This window comes from Sceloporus occidentalis, unplaced genomic scaffold (genome assembly GCF_023333645.1).
Source record: "Sceloporus occidentalis isolate IW3139 unplaced genomic scaffold, rSceOcc1.0.p SCAF_5, whole genome shotgun sequence".
Lineage (NCBI taxonomy): Eukaryota > Metazoa > Chordata > Lepidosauria > Squamata > Phrynosomatidae > Sceloporus > Sceloporus occidentalis.
In genome coordinates, this window is record NW_028316985.1 from 27,505,402 (window position 1) to 27,524,058 (window position 18,657).

At 39.9% G+C, this 18,657-nt stretch overlaps 1 protein-coding gene across 1 annotated transcript in view; it reads left to right on the top strand.

The window, feature by feature from the left end:
• Positions 1–18,657, top strand: part of STAB2 (stabilin 2) — a 98,687-nt gene that overhangs the window by 23,130 nt on the left and 56,900 nt on the right. Inside the window, exons 12-25 of the mRNA XM_089527976.1 lie at positions 2,173–2,322; positions 3,696–3,839; positions 4,266–4,328; positions 4,437–4,556; positions 5,116–5,169; positions 6,392–6,472; positions 8,006–8,158; positions 8,467–8,529; positions 8,784–8,867; positions 10,547–10,633; positions 12,782–12,893; positions 14,459–14,639; positions 16,600–16,693; positions 16,899–17,057. Of these exons, the coding sequence (XP_089384102.1) occupies positions 2,173–2,322; positions 3,696–3,839; positions 4,266–4,328; positions 4,437–4,556; positions 5,116–5,169; positions 6,392–6,472; positions 8,006–8,158; positions 8,467–8,529; positions 8,784–8,867; positions 10,547–10,633; positions 12,782–12,893; positions 14,459–14,639; positions 16,600–16,693; positions 16,899–17,057 (1,545 nt within the window). The remainder of the gene's footprint in view (positions 1–2,172; positions 2,323–3,695; positions 3,840–4,265; positions 4,329–4,436; positions 4,557–5,115; positions 5,170–6,391; positions 6,473–8,005; positions 8,159–8,466; positions 8,530–8,783; positions 8,868–10,546; positions 10,634–12,781; positions 12,894–14,458; positions 14,640–16,599; positions 16,694–16,898; positions 17,058–18,657) is intronic.

Consider the following 18,657-nt stretch of genomic DNA (forward strand, 5'->3'; position numbering starts at 1 on the left):
ATGTTTAGTTTCTTATATTACAATGAGAATTGTGAACTGAATGGTAGAAGTAGGATCCTTAAGAAGCCTGCAATAATTCTGAGTATTCTGTAACTGTCTACAAACCTCAAAAAGATAATTATGGTGGGTTACAGACCATCTGTTTGGGGCAGGCTGCACCCGCCCCTTTCCCCGGGGTATCAGGGCCTCAGTGTCCAGAGCGGCAGCCGCTGAGGCCCCGATCCGCCGCTTTCCAGGCTGCGGGGAAGTGGCAAAAGGCCCCTTCCCCGCAGCGTGGAAAGGGATGTCCTTGGGGCTTCAAGCCCTAAGGACACCCCACGGCAGCGGGGAGGAGGAGAAAGGGGCCGCTTGGCCCCTTTCTCCTTTGGTCCACTGGGCGCAGCCATGTGAAGGCTGCGCCCAGCAGACCAAACCAGGAAGGAGCTCCGAAACGGAGCTCCTTCCTGCTCCACGCTAAGAGCGCACTAAGAGCCCTGGCGCGGAGTGAGTACGTCACGTCCGTGCCACCCCATATAGAGGTGGCGTGGTTGTGACGTCCTCATGGAGGCAGCCGTGTGGAAAGGCCGCCGCCATTTTGTGCACGCAGAGCGCGCACTAGGGTTAGGGGGTGCGGAAGCAACACCCCTTTCTGACCCTAGTACACGCTCCGCACGTACTTTCCTGCCCGTTTGTAACAGGCCCTGGTTTGTTAAGAATAATAATTGCCCCACCCTTATCATCTGGTTTTAGAAATAAGACAATTAAGGGCACAATATTGCTGTAAGGATAAATTATGCCAAGGATGTTTCAGAGAGTGAAACAAGATCTCACCTATGAGCTATGATCTCATCTATGACCTGATTAATAATCCTTTGATCCAAAAATTGTATTTTTATTAATCTAATTAATTACTTTAAATATGTCTACTTATGTCTGAAAAGGATTATAACCTGGCATAGGTACAAAAGGAGGACCATAACATCTGTTTTTCTGGTGAAGACAATTGATATTGAGACAGATTAGCAACTAAATCCTGCTGCTCGTGTCCCTGGGCTGATAACATTTGAATTGCCTGTGTTTAGGTTTAGTTAACATTCTTCACTGTAACTGTGGAGGAAATGGATTTTCCCACAATGTATTGTTGTGAGCTATTCTTGTTATTACAGAAAGCATATTGGGTGGTTTGGTCTTCAGTGACATTTAAAACACATTAGCTTTACAAAAGATACTGGTAGAACTTCTTTGTTGGTCAGAGTCAATACAGCTGCCTACATTTTTTTTTTTTTGACTCATTGGAAGTGTGGCTATGGAGAGGTATAATGATCAACACTTGTATATCAACATTTTCGACTATACAAGTGATGACAATCTGATTATAAACCCATCTCTTGGTCCAGACAATGTTTATGGTATAAAGGAAAAATAGCAGTCCCTGACTATATGCTCAGATATTCTCTCTCAAGCACACTGGTGTTTTGTTTTATTTTATTATTTATATCTTGCTGTTTGTCTGAGGATCTCAGGGCATCATACAATAAAATCAGTTTACAACAGTTTACAACAATGCGAGTATTGTTAAGAGTGAACGACTGTTAAACCTTATTCATGTTACTGTGTGCTTCTAATTTATGGTGACCTCCAAGGTGACCCTATCACAGAGTTTTCTAGGCAAGATTTTTTTTTTCAGAAAGGGTTTGCCTTTCTCAGCCTTCCTGTGTGTGACTTGCTCAGGGTCACTTAATGGGTCTCCAAAGCCAAGCAAGAATTAGAACCCTGGTTTCTCAGAGTTCAATCCAAGATGCAAACCACAGCACCATGCTGGCTCTAATAAAGCCATATAATTCTCATTAAACTGTACAATACTTTAAATAAGACAATATAAAACCAGTTGAAGCCATTAAAATAATGTACTAGCAATGGGAAGGAGATGGGGCAGCGAAGCAACTAGCACCAGTGCTAATGAAAAAGCAGACACATGGAGTGCATTACACCTAAGAGTTCTCCAAAATCTGAAAGCACTGCTGCTCAGATAGTAACCTCCCCTTACCCTTTGAAAATTGCAAGCTGTCCATAGCAATCCCCCCACTACATTGTTTCAATAGTGTCAGCCTTTCACATTATTTTGAAAATTGTTCATATTCCAAGTGTACCGCAGCATGATATGCTACATAATTCATACATTTAATTTTACAGATTAAGGATCTTCTTTCTAATAAGGAGCATGCCCAATATTTTATGAAACTCCATATCTTTCCTGGACAGCTAGAACTGAATAGTCTGAATAATGAAAGTATGGTTTATACACTGACTGGCAAGCCGGCAGATATATTAAATGATGAAAAGGTACAGTATCTTTTAATACTTTTTTCATTACAATAGCACTATCATAGACTGCGTCTACACTGCAGAAATAATCCAATTTGACACCACTTTAACTGCCATGGCTCAATCCTATTGAATCCTGGGCACTGCAGTTTGTTGTAGCACCAGAGCTCTCTGACAGAGAAGGCTAAATGTCCCACAGAACTACCATTCCTAGGATTCCTTAGCATTTAGTCATAGCATTTAAAGTAGTGTCAAACTGGATCTTTCAGTCATGTCATAACAGCAGTGTGAAGGGAGAAGCTCAGCGAGCTTGGAATTTGTCTTCACTTTCCAGAATACTCTGGGGTGTCCCCGGTGTATTCTAGCCCCTAATTTCCAACAAATTCACTCCCTTACCTACTCTCTTTTGCTGCTGGTTTTTGGTTCTTGTAGTGAATGACAGGCAGCTGTCTCTTCACACAGTCTCTGTCCATCACCTGGCACTCCTGCAGAGGTCAGAATGAGGTGCCCTCCTTGCAGGGCTCCACAAGTATTAAATTGAGACGCGAGTCAGATCACGGTGACTAGGACTGCTGGTTCTTCTTCAGGTTGTTTGGAGCATGAGCTGACAATTTTTAGTTATTGTGATTATATATTGTCCATTGTTTGATGGCAGGAGTGTTGTGTTGGCATTTATCCCAGTTTATTTAATCTCTCTTGCTATTTCTTTCATTGTTGTCATTGAGCATCCCATGAAACTTTTGTTTTTCCCTTCCTCTCTGTGCATATCTAGCTATTTTTAACTTCAATTCTCCCTATCAGTGTGTCTGGGTATGTGAGAAATCAAGTTGCAAAACTTCATGTAGTGGTTTCCCAAGCTCAGAAAAGGGATTGGTGGGAGGAGTAAATACATATTTTAGGGCCCGAACAGACAGGCCAAAATAAAGCTGCTTTGGGTCACTTTGGAAGTATGCTGTTTAAATGACACATGCATCTTAAGAGGTTTCCGGCCACTTAGGATGCATGCAGCATTTAAACAGCATACCTCCAAAGTGATCCAAAGCAGCTTTATTTTGGCCTGTCTGTTAGGGCCCATAGTTTTTAGTAACACAATGATACATTCCCACTAAGTTTCTTATTTCTGGGTGACCCATATAAGTAATGTCACCACTTCAGCCATGATCTTTGAAGACACTCCTCTAGTGATTTCTATGAGCACTATAAGAAATGTATGGACTACGGACAGTACTGAATTTCTATATGTTCTCTTTCCTTCATTTCAGGCAGCTTTTTGATGATCTGGGTGCTGAATATCATCACTTTATATAATATTTCAGGACTTTTGTGAATGAAATAAACATAAATTCATTATTGTATAAAATATTGCATATTCCTTCTCTTGGGCCTTCTAGGACAATTTGTTAAGAATTAGAATACATGGAGGTAAGAGGAAAGGGAAGATCTTACAAGGAGATATTGTTGCCTCCAATGGAATTGTGCACATTATCGACAAAGCCCTGGACAATATGGAACCCACTTTTGCAAGTGACAAAGAGGTGAGGAGTAGTATGGTTAATTGTAGAGCTTACAGTTCAAGTTGTGAATAAATTCAGATATTTATTGTGACAGACTCCTAACACACAAGAGAGTAAGGGAATAATATTCATATTTATAAAGCACTGGAATCTAGTGTGAGTAAACACAGCAGTCAAGTGGCAGGCTTCAAGAGTGAGAGTGCTATCTTACATCAAGGCATTTATTCCATTTAGCTTAGGCAGAGTTCTTTTCTAGCCCTATCTGGAGAACACAGGACTGAATATGAGATTTCATATTCTACCCTGAATCACAGACCTTTACTCATGTTGAGTTTCTGGGAATACAAAGTCGTACAAAAGTGTCTACAGTACAAATAGATTTAGAGCCTCCATTACCATCAGTGTTTGTAATGCTCAGATTAATAAATCTATTTGTGTTTTCTTAAGAGATCTATAATGGCAGTGCTTCAAGACCAAACAAGATACAGCAGATTTAGATCCATGGTGGAGGTAAGGCTTATACATAAAGTCAACTTTACAGATATTTTTTTAAAAAGATACATTTTAACCACTGTGTTTTCCCTGTGTGGTGTTGTTGTTGTTGTCATTTTTAAACAGAACACTGTTGTGGGACCAATGTTAGATACACATCCTGGACCTAATACAGTTTTCATTCCAGCCAATGATGCTTTCGATAACTTGAGGGATGGAACTCTGGACTACCTGTTGTCAAGTAAGGTATAAGTCTTTCAATAATGTGTACAGGCACTCAGCCTGTGAAGTAATATGCAGCAATATCAACTTAGGATGGAGGAACTATATGAGCAGCCGTTCAAAGTAACCTATAATACAACTGGTGTAGTTCTGTTGTGTGAGAATAATGTGCTATATTCCATGTTACTAGCCCCATTACTGCATTGATATACACTTCTCCAACTCAGAAAGAAAGGGAGAGGAGTAGGTGATGCTTGTTGAGTAAAGGGCTCTGACCTCTGCTTGAAAACATTATTGATTGGACTACAACTCCCAGCATCCTCCAGTGAGAATGGCTAAAGTTGTAAATCCAGAAAATAACTTCTCCAAGGTGTCTAGGATGATGATGATGATGATGATGATGATGATGATGATGATGATGATGATGATAGCTGACATAATTCCCAGTAGATCCAAAGCAATGTTGCAATAAACATGTTTTAACACCTCTGTTAAAGAGATATTTCTGTGTGGGTAACACGTAAAAAGATATATCATATTATTCCTATGCAGATAAAAAAAAGTTCATTCTTTATTTATACAGGGTTCCCGAAAGCTTCAAGAGCTAGTTCAATATCACATTGTTTCTCACACCCAGGTTAGTGCAAGTGATATCTGTGCTACATTGAGTATGCTCACACAATCACCAGCTGGTATCTTGTTGCGCAAAGGTTGTACAGAGTTCTTAATACATTCTAAATTTCAATGCATAATTGTTTTCACTTTTAAAACTGTTTAATTGTGCGGGGTTTACTTTTATATTTATACATATTTATATACATTTGTGGGAGAGCAAGCATGGAGTAGTGGTCTGAGCACTGGACTAGCACTATGGAGACCAGGCTTCGAATCCCAGCTTGGCCATGGAAACCTACTGGGTGACCTTGGGCAAGTCCCATACTCTCAGCCTCAGGGGAAGGCAAAGCTCCTCTGAACAAATCTTGCCAAGAAAACCCCATGATGGGTTCACCTTAGGGTTACCATAAGTCAGAAATGACTTGAAGGCACACAACAACAACAAATATACATATGTATATTTATATTTATACAAGAATATGGCCAGAGATACCCATGTTTTAGTGACATCTAGGCTTGGTTATGCAGAGGTAGACATTACAGACATTTTTCAACATCTCTCATGATTCTTCACGTAGTCAAGGCTGATTTTAATGGGAATTGCAAACCAACAGTATCTCAAAAAACACTGGTGTCAGTTCCTGTTGTAGTGCACTTTAGATAGGGCTGCCTTCTAAGCTGGCTCAGAAACTTAACTAGTACAGTTGAAACTGTCACATGCTAAGCAGTGACTCCATATTGGTTGAATTCTGTTCTGATTTATATCTGCTGGGCACCATATCATTATAAACCTTCAAGGGTGCCTCAAAGACTCACCTGGTTTGTCCCATCATTGAATTAGCATACTGTTGGGGCTATTGTATGTATGGTGCTTTGGGGGTTTCACTGTGAAGTTTGATTTTATTATTGCCCTTACTCGCTGAGTAAGGAGAGAGCTGATAAAAATGCATATGAACCAAAAGCAAAAGAGGAGACAAAGCTCCATGTGCAGATAGATGGTCACTTGTTTTATTTGTTATTAAATAACACCACTGATCTTACTGGGTTATTATGTTCGTGACTTAAATTTAGTTGTACACTACTTTGTGAGGGTTTATCTTTAAAAATGCCTGCGGTAAATAAATTCCTAGCACTTTCAGTAGAGCATTTCTTTGTTTTCCTTTTGTAGTGCAGGAGTAGGGGGGAAATGCACCATTGCTTTTAAATTAAATAATAATTTTATAATATTTGATTCTTCCATACAGCTGGAGGTTGCCAGCCTTATCTCCATAGGACACATCAAGACTATGGCTCAACAATTCATATATTTTAACATCACTGAAAGTGTACGTCCAAGAAAATAAATTCTTATTTATTTTTCTCTTCTTGTCAATTTACTTTGAACAACAGCAGTCACATATTTTTGCTTTCCCTCCTTTGTTTCAGGAAGCAGTTTAGTGCCCTCCAGATGCACTGGACAGCAGCTCCCATGATTCCCAGTCATGCCAGTTAAGAATGATGGGAATTGCAATCAAATCCTTTAGCTGTTATAGGCCTGTAGACTCACTCAGTCCAACAGCTTGTAGCCATTTTAGTTACTTTCGAATAACAAGAAAGTAAAGTTACAAGTTGCTTGTAAATATAACAGCAACTAACTACCTTTGCTGCTACTAAGAATTATAACTAATTACCTTTTAAAACTAACTGTGTGAACTCTGGACTGTTTATGTCTATTGAAATGGTGCTTTCCATAGAGATAGAATTCAAAGATATAGCCATGTTAGTCTGTAGAATCAGTATGTAGAGAGTTTTTGTAGCACCTTTGAGACTAACTGAAATAAAGAAGTGCGCAGCATGAGCTTTCCTGGTCTTCAGTCTACTTTCTCATATGCATATAGACTTAAGTCTACAAAAGCTCATGTTGCCAACTTCTTTATTTCAATTAGTCTCAAAGGTGCTACAAGATCTCTCTGCATACTGATTCTATTGAAAAGGGTTGTGTTTGAGATTTTGCTCATGATAATTGACCAGCTGAGAAGGACCTATGCACATACTCACCACTAGATGCTCATCAAGTGATGAGTGTGTGTCTATGAGTAGGAGAAAACATGCCTCTGTTAAAGCTCTGCTACAGTGCTCAACAGTGGCGCATTCACCCTAGACAATTGCAGCATTATGGTTCCACTTTAACTGTCATGGCTTGTCATTTGCTGAGATAATAGGGCTCTCTGGCTGAGAATTCTACATACTCTTCCCTAAAATGCAAATCCTAGAATTGCATAGGATGGCAACATGACAGTTAAAGTGGAATCACAATATAATTGTGTAGTATGAAAGGGTTTCAGGTCCTAACTCATGTCAATCAGCCATCCTATTGCAAGTATCTCTTCCCCTGTTCTTGTCTACCCAGCTACGTGGATGAGGAGTGGTTATACTCACAATACTCATTCCTGTTACTCTGTAAAAAAACAACCAAGAGTCCTGCACACCATAAAGTCTATCACATGTATCACAGCATGAGTCTTGTGTACTACAATAAGCCCCACTTAAATGCAATTGTCACTATTAGTACTTTCTCTATTTAATTTCTCTGTGAGCAGTGGTATATAGATGTTATATTAATAATGCTACTTTTTACTGTATTCCAACTAGTCTCTGTTATTTCTGCAACCTTTTTAGATGTCCAATAGATTTCTTATTTTTTAGAAAAGTGAGATTTTATAAAGAGTGTAAATGAAGAATGACACTGGAAATAAATACAGAAGCAAGAACAGCTTGCAGTATAAAACAGTACAATTAAAACATTTTGAAGTAATAATAAGTAATTTCAAAAGGGAATTTAATTTCTTTCTCCTCCTCCCTATTATTTTTTCCCCTAGGGACAAATCCTGGTCAATGGTGTACCAATAGAAGAAACAGATATCACTGCAAAAAATGGACAAATTTACACACTTTCTGGCATTCTTATACCTCCATCCATAATCCCAATTCTGCCACAGAGGTGTGATGAAGAAACAACTGAGATTAGGATGGTAAGGTCCCTTAGAACCATAATGTAAGAGGCAATTTCCAGTAAGTGTTCTCTGTATAGTTCCAGGGCATGTACAAACTTCCCCTGGACATAAGACTCTCTTAGTCCATACTATTATTCCACATGGCCATTCCCTTATGGATGCAGGCCAGCTCTTTCTACAAACATCGGAATCCTCAATGATCATTAAAAGGCTCATGAAACCTTTAAGAAATACTATAGTTAGAAATCACAGCTCTAAGTGTACCTAACATTATGTTCTCAGGGCAATTAGGTTCTCCTAAACAATAAATGTACTGTTTGTTTCAGGGTGCCTGTGTAAAATGCCAAGTATCCCACAAGAACAGTTGTCCAGAAGATTCAATACCTGTTGTAAGTAAACAAATCATTGCAAATATCAAGAAAAAAATATATTTCTTTCTGCCTGCATGCCAGTTATCTAACAACCATATAGATAGCATTTGCTTGTGATAGGAAAAAAATAAACACAAGCACCATATTATGACAGCAATGTGAACTCTTCTTCAGAGACATTAGCATGGTTCCATCATTTCTAACACTGATTAACTCTGATGGTTATGTATGGTTTATCTGAATGATGACATTGTTGTTTTTAAATACTATAGGCTTCCACGGGGACTAAATGCATTTACCATGACCAGACCCATCTAAGATACGGGTGTGCTAAGTACTGCAATATAACAAAAAAGGTGAGCAATATAATAGATCTCTGAAGATGCCAGCCACAGATGCTGGTGAAAAGTCAGAAAGAAACTCTGTTAAAACATGGCCACATAGCCCCAAAAAACACAAAAAACTATGGATGCCGGCCATGAAAGCCTTCGACTTTATAATAGATCTTTGTGTTTGTAGTATTGTCTTCACTAATGTAGTTCTCTCACCCTACATTCTACTCTTTAAATGTACTAGCTATTTAAAACAAAAGTTATCTCCAGACACAGCAAAACTATCATATTTGTCATAATAAAAAATATCATATTTGTTATGCATAGCCACTGGTGGCAAGCAGCCTGAGCAGGGACACTGCATCCAGAGGTTGCTGCATTTAAAAAAATGTTGTTGTTGTTCTTACTGTTGTGTCTCCAAGTCAACTTATGGAGACCCTAAAGCAACCCTATCATGGAGTTTTCTTGGCAAGTTTCTTCAGAGGAAGTTGCCATAGCCATCTTCTGAGACTGAGAGAATGTAACTTTCCCAGGATCACCCAGTGGGTTTCCATGGCAGAGCGGGGATTTGAACCCTGGTCTCCAGAGTCATAGTCCAATGCTCAAACCACTACACAACACTGGCTCGGGAACAAATAAAAATAACATCAATTAAATCTTTGGTATTGAATTTTTGAGGAATGTATACGCTGGTGAGAGCCAGCATGGTATAGTGATTCGAGCATTAGACTGACTCTGGAGACTTGTTTGGACATGGAAACTCAGTGGGTAACCTTGGCCAACTCACACTCTCTTCATCTCAGAGAAAAGCAAAGGCAACCCACCCCGCTGAACAAATCTTGCCAAGAAACCCCCATGATAGGTTTGCTTTAAGGTCACCCTAAATTGGAAATGACCTGAAGGCACAAAACAAAACTAGTGCCCACATGCTGGTAGCCTGTGGTGTGTACAGGGAAGAAAATGCTTCATCCTGCATTGGTGGAATAAGCCAATCTTAGTGCTCAAGTCACATGATGCTGGGGCCAGTAGTTTCCATGCGAGTGGGGCAATGAATCCACAACAGAACCTAGCCCAAATTTGTTGAGCCCTATCTCACAAATAGGTTCAATATCTTGGATAGCTTCTTTTAAGTTCATATGATAATGTGGAGTTTATTTACAAAAGCATCCATTTCAACAAGTGATGATAATCAAATAGAAGCACTGATGGCAAGCCAAGTGTAAGGTACCTGGGTGCTAAAAACAATATAGAGCAAGTATAGACCACTCACACTACATACACAGTGATAGCATTATAATTCCATTTTAACTTGAAGGCTCCATAGTCATGCCTCCATCATGTGGGATTTGGAGTTTAGGAAGGTACATTTAGAATTCTCAGCCAGAGTTCTCAAGTGTCTCTCCAAACTATAGACCCCGTGATTCCATAAGATGTGCCATGGCAGTTCAGGTGGAATAATAGTGCTATAACTATACAATGTGAATGGGCCCAAGGAAAAGAAAGCACTGGCAGTACAGAATAAGGGGAGCAAATGCTGCAAACATGATTTGGTATTCCCTTTTTGATCTTTTAAATCCAGATTTCTACCCCCTGTTACAATCTTTTCAGTTGAATCAAAATTTGCAGAAAGTGTACACACACTGTAACAAATTTGGTTACTGTGTATTTTGCATTGCCATGAAGCTTGTTTGCTTATTTCACAGGAGCCTAACTGTTGCAGAGGATTCTTTGGCCCAGATTGCAATCAATGCCCTGGTGGCTTTTCCAATCCCTGTTCAGGAAATGGTCAGGTAAATGAAATTGATCTATTTAGAGTAAACTGGAATCTATGTCCTTGGTAGAGCTCTTTTAGTGAGATGGTGTGATGATTGATTTTGACAGAGTCAGCATGCCTTCTTTATTCATCATCACCAGCTCACTTTGTTTTGGTGCACAAGAACTTGAGTGACTGTAGAATAACTGCAGAAAATTTTCCATGATTTAGAATCATAGAGTTGGAAGAGACCGCCCTTACTTCTTAAATAATGAATACACAACAGAGCAAACTAGAGAAAATGTTGCCATCTATGCTATGCTCCTAAGTCAACACCACATTACAATCAAGCAGGCCTATAGGAATCCTGCCTGGGACCAGAACCTTCAAAAGTTACATTTCTGGTCTACAACTTCCACTTGCCAAGCTGGCTGGTAGCTCTAGGAAATGAAGCCTATTAAGTAACTTTTCCAAGCTCTAGCCTGAACCACTGTTCAAATAGCCAAGTACTGAAACTTTATACTGAAATTTGGGATGAGGCATCAGCTGTTGGTGGTTCCCATGTCAATGGGCAGTGAATCTGCTCTGGGTTTCAATTTGAACTTTAACCTGTCTCCAGATAAGTTCAGCACCTTAAATAGCTCCTTTATATTTCGGACTAAATCATGAGCAGATTTCCTGCCCCAGTGACATGGAGACTACCAGGCCTGACTAGGGGCAGGGAATGTAAACATTATTCTTTACCAGCTGCTTCTAGGTTTTTAAAATATATATTTAAAGAGGGAACTGCCATCTCAGCACATATATACTTGACCAAGAACTGAAATCTGCAAAAGGGGCCTTCCTCTGTGTTCCATGAGCGAAGGCAATATGAAGTGGGAGAACATGAGAGACAGCCTTCCCAGCTGGCACCAATTTTAATTTCATTCTGGCACCATTCTGGCTTTAGACAACAGGTGTGTAAATAACCATATGAATGAGTATTGGAATGTAGTGTGGAAACCAGAAAGAAGCCTGTTATATGTGTGTGTGTGCTAACTAGTGTACCATTGTCTCTGTTCAACCCACTGTTGATGGAGTGGAGTTTGTGAATATATTCTAACATGGTTAAGTCTCTGACTTTAAAACTATGTACAAGTACCCTTGAAATAAATTAGAACACAAGAGTCCGTTTTTGGCTTGGTGCCAGAATGAAATCAAAGGGGAGGGCATTCCACAATTGTGGTGCCACAGCCAGGAAGGCTCTCTCCCATGTCCTCCCACTTCATATTGCCTTCACTCATGGAACTGTCAAAATTGAACTTGTCACATCATTTCCATACCCACAAGTTTTGCATTTCTAGTGATATTATCACACACAGATTGCTTATATAGATCTGTCTCTGGACCCTCCATTCCATGGATCTGAAGAAGTAGACTCAAGTCCACAAAAGCCCATGCTACCAGCTTCTTTCTTTCAGTTGGTCTCAAAGTTGCTACCAGATCCCTTTGCATATATAGTTTTAAATTGTTGTGGGTTTTAAAGTGTTTTTAACAGCTGTTTTAATTGTTGTGGTGTTTAGTATGCTTTTATATTGCTAATTATTCTTTTCTTCTCAAAATGTTTTAAATTATTTGTATTTTACACTGCCCTGAGATCTTGTGATAAAGAGTGGGATAGAAATGTTTTCATAAATACAGTGGAGCTCAATATCCGTGGACTTGCCATCCATGGATTTTAAGCATCTGTGGATGGCAAGCCTCTGTTGTCACTAATGCACATAGCCTCACTACCATTAGAGACAGTCCTTGTTGTCCCCAGTGCTGGTGCATGCATGCAGCCGCATCACCATTAGGGACCATGGGATTTCACCCAATGTCCCATTATCCTTAATGGCAGCATGACCACATGCATGCACTGCCATTGGGGGCAACGGGACTTGAGGTCCTGCAGATTTTGGTATCGGGGGTTCGGAACAGATCCTTCATGGATACCAAAGTCTCATTGTAAAATAATATCAAAATAATATCAAAGGATCCAGGGGAATGTGAATATTATTCTTTACCAGTTGCTTCTAGGTTTTCTATTTTTAAAGAGAGGAACTGTCATCTCAGCAATATTTTTTCCTAGGAAGAAAATGTTTCAAATACTGTTGCATGTGAATCTCACTGCACAAGTTTCACATCTGTTTCCTTCACATTGCAGTGTGTGGATGGGATGAAAGGAAATGGAACTTGTATTTGCAACACTGGATTCAAAGGATCACATTGCCAGTTCTGTTCAGATCCCAATAAATATGGGCCACAGTGTGACCAAAGTAAGCACTGACGTTTCGTCCTTCATTGAATATTTTAACCCTTACTCATATTACAGGAGAAATAACTTGATGAGCTTTCATGGGAGACTACTTTGTGATGTCCAAAAGCAACTTCACCCCCCAAAAAAGTTATGAACTTGGAAATGTGGGTGAGCAACAGTGGCTTGCTAGACCATGCCAATTTGCCACATGTCTGTTGGCAAACACATTCCTGACATTTAAATTAAATTAAAAATAAAATATACTTATACTGGCAAGCCATTACTTGAAAGCTGGATGGTGATCTTGGTGACCCCACCTCCAGATGCTATATCAGGATATGTTGGTGGTTTGCTCTGAGCTTGGAAACAGCACTTTTGGACTACGGTTCCCAGAATCCCCCAGCCAGTATATCCACGTGCCATGCTGGCTGTGGGGTCCTGGCTGTAGGATCCAGTCTCTTGTTCATTTACCTTTAAAGGAAGAAATTGTTCTGAGATTGAAATAGACAGAGGAGTTTCTTTTTCTGGGCCATGTGAGTTTTATGTGTGTTAATTCATAATACTATTTCATCTTGTTTATTCTTTTAAAAATGCATAAAATTCCCTTTTAAATTCACTTTAAATAGCAAAATATGTACTTTTATACATACATTATGACCCCTGTATCCATGGGACTAGTACTCATGGTTTCACTTACCATGTCTGAAAAAACCTATTCTCTGTAGTCGTTTTCTTGGCCCTCAGATTCTATACTTCTTATGGAAGTTAACTATAGAATTGAGCTGAAAGACCTAGAAATGCCTAGAGGTGGTTATCTCTAGGAATCTCTAGGTCCCCCAGTGTTACTGTATGGTCAACTTCCCCTGGAAGTCATTCATTTTAATAGGTTTTGCTATTTTCCACAGTTTTCTGTTTCCACAATGAGTCCAGGAATGTATCCCTTGTGAATACAGGGGTTGTATTGTATTATATTATATGATATTCCTTTTTATGCACATTTTTATACTTTTTTTATGCTAAGAACTTTATTGAAAAATTCATTGGCCAAGGATAAACTAGTGTGGTTTAGTGGTTTAAGTGTTGGGCTAGGACTCCAGAAAACCAGGATTTGGCTCCGCACTAAGCCATAGAAACTAACTGGTTGACCCTGAGCAAGTCATGCTCTGTCATCCTCAGAGGAAGGCAATGACAAATCCCCACTGAACAAATCTTGCCAAGAAAAGTCCATGATAAGATCACATTAAGTTGGAAATGACTTGAGAGCCACAACAAAAACGATAAAAGCAACAACCACATAGGATAAGTGCATTTAATCTACATTTTAGTCCAGAAAGTAAGAATCAAGTCAGTTTGCTTTAAAATATATGCCAGACAAAATCCTCAAGCATAGAGATTTTCTTACAGCCGCTGCTGTAAGAGATTCATTCCTGTAAAAAAAAATATTAGAGAACATCCTAACATCTAGGAAATATTTTATTTAAAATAAAAGTATATAGTTCAATAAGTGTACTGTAATATTTTAAATAATAGGATTTAAAGTTATGTCTTTATTTCAGATGTTTCACTGCCATTTATTTTTCACAGAATGTAAGTGTGTTTATGGAAAATGTGACAATCAAATAGAGAGTGATGGAATCTGCCTGGCTGGTTCATGCAAAAATGGTTATGCTGGAAAATTCTGTGACACACAGGTGTTTCCATGTGGGACGTTCCTTCAGTTCTGTCACGCACATGCTGATTGCATGTTTGCCAATGGTGCCATGAGGTAGGATCATAATGTATGTTAGATTGTATCTGTATGTGTATGTGTGTACACTACTTAAGTAGTTCAGTTGTGAGATACTATGTTAACATAGTCATCTTTCCAGCTGATATCCTTTGTGAGCATTCATATGCTACTGTGAAGATGGGGCAAATTCTACCTTTCCTTAAAGGCCTTTGTCTTCCTGACTGCTCCAGTTGATTGCCAGATGGAAGGGAGGAAAAGGTTGGTTATCTGATGCTATTCCTCTGCCCTATCTCCTTGCTTTGGGAGGTATGGGGACATTCAGATCTTGCACCTTATATGCAGTTCTTCTAAGGTATAACAACATGCAGATAGACATAAACACATACAAACACAATGACCATCATCATGCACATCAATTGACCCTTAATTCCATAGAGGCGATAGTGGCCACTTGTTTGAGGGGAATATTTAGGGTTGCACAGGTCTGGCCCTGCCATTTGACAACATTAGTCAGTTATCTCAAATGGAAGATGCTAGGAGACAGCTGTTGTAGCCCACTACCATCACTACCATCATTCTTTCTGAGTCCTAATGTAGGGTAGAGAAGTGTTTCCACATAGCCTGCCCTCCACCTTGTAAACTAACCAATCTACTCTCAGGTGTAGTGAAAAACACTGTCCAATTGTGACTATTGACACAATATTCAACTATCAGTGCACTTTTTTCTCTAGGTGATATGGGGACACCGTGTTATCCTTATCCTTACATATCAAAATACTGTTGGCTGTAGAAGCAGTATAGTAATATTCCTAATTCCCCCCCCCCCCACTCCACCACAGTTGCTATCAAAGAAGACATGACTTTCCATAGTCCACTTCATTTCCATGGTCCCTCATTACAACCTAATTTTATTTTTCCCTCTTCATCTCATTTAAACTGAGCCTCTTGGGAAAGGCAAGATTCTACCCTTCCTTTTCTCTGTGATACCGAGATTGCATGTACACTGTAGAAATTATACAGATACTACTTTAAGTGTTGTAGCTCCATCCTATGGAATCTTGGGATTTGAAGTTTTAAAAAGTCTTTAGCCTTTTCTGGCAAAGAGTGTGAGTGCCTCACAAAACTACCAATCCCAAGATTTGGTAGCCATGGCATTTAAAGTGGTGTCAAGGTGCAATATTTCTACAGTGTAGATACGCCCTGAGTTAAGTGAGTGTACGCTAGGTTTGCATTATTAACTCATTTTCCAGCAATTACCGTAAGCTGATAACAAACTGGGAGAAGAAAAGTGGGGACATTTTAAAAGCTGCTAAAAAAAAAGTGGGACAACAGAGATTTAAGCAGGTTTGCCTCTACAAAACTGAGACAATTTGGGTGTATGAACATGCACTTCTCAGTGCTTATTAGACCAAACTGCAAGGATGGAAAACATCTCAAGAGGATAAGATATAAATGGAACCTTATCCCAAAGCAGGCCATTGGTCTAGCTGATTCAGTATTGTCTTTTTTCAGAAGTGCTGAAGAAGCAATTCATAATAATTGAGATATTCCCTTGCACCAGCTGGTCAAGGCAGTAGATCAAAATCCCAAATCCATTTATACTGGGTCCTTGCTCAGCAACAGAACATGTTTTGTACATCCAGATGAAATCTGGGGGTAGAAATCAAATGGCTCACTCTGCAGAATGAGCAGGAAATTGCTTCCAGAAGGGATAGCCTAATGTTTATTACTATGTAAGATGCCCAAGCCACCATCACCTCCTTCTAAAAACATTAAGTCCAGAGAACTAAAATTATTGATCAGTACTACTGCTTGCAGGTTACCAGGGTTCAATTCTCAAAACCTGTGGTCAAAAATGATTTTAGACAGCAAGTGTAGGAAAGAGTGTATGAAAACTTATAGAATTGCAGCCCATTGAGATTGAAATGTATGTTTGGTTTCATTTTTTTCCATTTTTATGACTTCTAATTTCACATACTTTGATGTGCATTTTTAGCTGTATTTGCAAACCTGGATATGAAGGAGATGGAATAATTTGCAGTGAAGCAAATCCTTGTGCTAACTTAATTCCACATAGTTGCAGTGATAACGTATGTATACAATTCCTTACTATTTTTATTTGCTGTAACAGAATACAGAAACACAGCTGTAGACATAACAGATGTTCATGTATGACTAGACTAGGCAAGATCCAACCCATTCTGAGCTAAATCATAAGGTGAAGTGGTGATAAAATGTTTATGCTTACTCCAGAAGTGTCTATATAACATTCTACTTATTCTAACATATCTGCAGGCAGAATGTATCAAGACTGGCCCTGGAACCCATGAATGTGTATGTCAGCCAGGATGGACAGGAAATGGAAGAGACTGTTCAGAAATCAACAACTGCCTGCTGCCAAACTTTGGAGAGTGTCATAGTAATGCTACTTGCCTGTATATAGGTCCAGGTCAGGTAAGTGCACTCAGTTGAGTCCTTAATGAGGGAAAACAGACTCAGTCTGAATCCAGAGAAAACGGAGGTACTTGTGATAGGTTCCCGTGGTCCGGGAATGGCGGTGGTTCCACCTGTCCTAAACGGGATCACGCTTCCTGTGAAGGACTCCGTGCGCAGTCTGGGGGTGCTTCTTGATTCGTCGCTTCACCTTACATCTCAGGTGGATGCGACGGTCAGGAGCACCTGTTATCAGCTTCAGCTTATCCGCCAGCTGCGCCCATACCTGGCCCAGAGGGACCTTGAAACGGTAGTACATGCTCTGGTAACCTCTCGATTGGATTTCTGCAATGCGCTCTACATGGGGCAACCCTTGTACCATACCCGGAAGCTACAGATGGTACAGAACATGGCAGCCAGACTGGTCACTGGTACATCCAGGGCCAGTCATATTACACCTGTACTTAAAGATCTGCACTGGCTGCCCATTCACTTCCGGGCGCAATACAAGGTGTTGGTTATAACCTATAAAGCCCTACATGGCTTGGGCCCAGGATATCTAGAGGACCGCCTCTCCCCATACATTCCGCCCCGCACCCTCAGAACATCTGGGCAGCAACTACTGAGGGTCCCAGGGGCTAGACTAGCCTCCACATCAAGGAGGTCATATACCATCATTGCCCCGACTCTCTGGAACACGCTGCCCATAGAGCTCCGCTCGGCCACCTCCCTGGCCCAGTTCAGGAAGGAATTAAAAACCTTCCTGTTCCAGCTAGCATTCCCAGACACAAGTTCCAACTAGTCTTTCCCCCCTCTGACAGCAGTGGTAGCTGGCTAGAATGGGGTTTTAATACGGGTTTTAATAGTCTTATTGTATCTGTATTTGAATTTATATTGTATTTGTATTTGCATTTGTAATTTGTATTTGATTTGTTGTGCACCGCCCTGATTGTAAGAAGGGCGGTATATAAATAAAACTTTTTTTATTATTATTATTATTATTATTATTATTATTATTATTATTATTAACATCTACACTATATTAAGCTCTTATGTAGCCTGTATTATGCAAACCAGCACTCACATATGGTAATAAAGAAAATGCCATCCTATCAAATTCAGTAAGGTGTGCAATTGTGTGCCAAGTGTAACTTAAAGGCCACATGTGCCCTGCAAGGTCGCTTTTGGGTCCCTGAAATCTCCCAGCACCCCCCCCCCCCCAAATTCTCTCCACACGCTAAATATGTTTGGCAAAAAAAAAGTAAGTTTCCAGAGGCAGCAGTTTTGCAATAAAATGGTAATATGCTTTTCCAATTTTTCAAGTAAGGTTTTGCCACTTCTGGACTGGTGGTAGTGAGTTGTTGGGTTTTTAAAAAAACATCTTCAGTATTGGTGGATCCCATGGTCCATTCAGTTGTTGAAGAAGGTGTATCTGCTTGGCAGCTAAATCTTCCTTTCTTAATGTTTTTTTTGAATTTGAAACATAGGAAGCTGCTTCATGTCAAGTCAGACCATTGGTCCTGAATCCCAGTATTTTCATTTCTGACTGGCAGCAGCTCTTTGAGATTTCAGTCAGGATTTGTTCCCAGCCCTACCTGGAGATCCCTGGTATTTCCTTGCG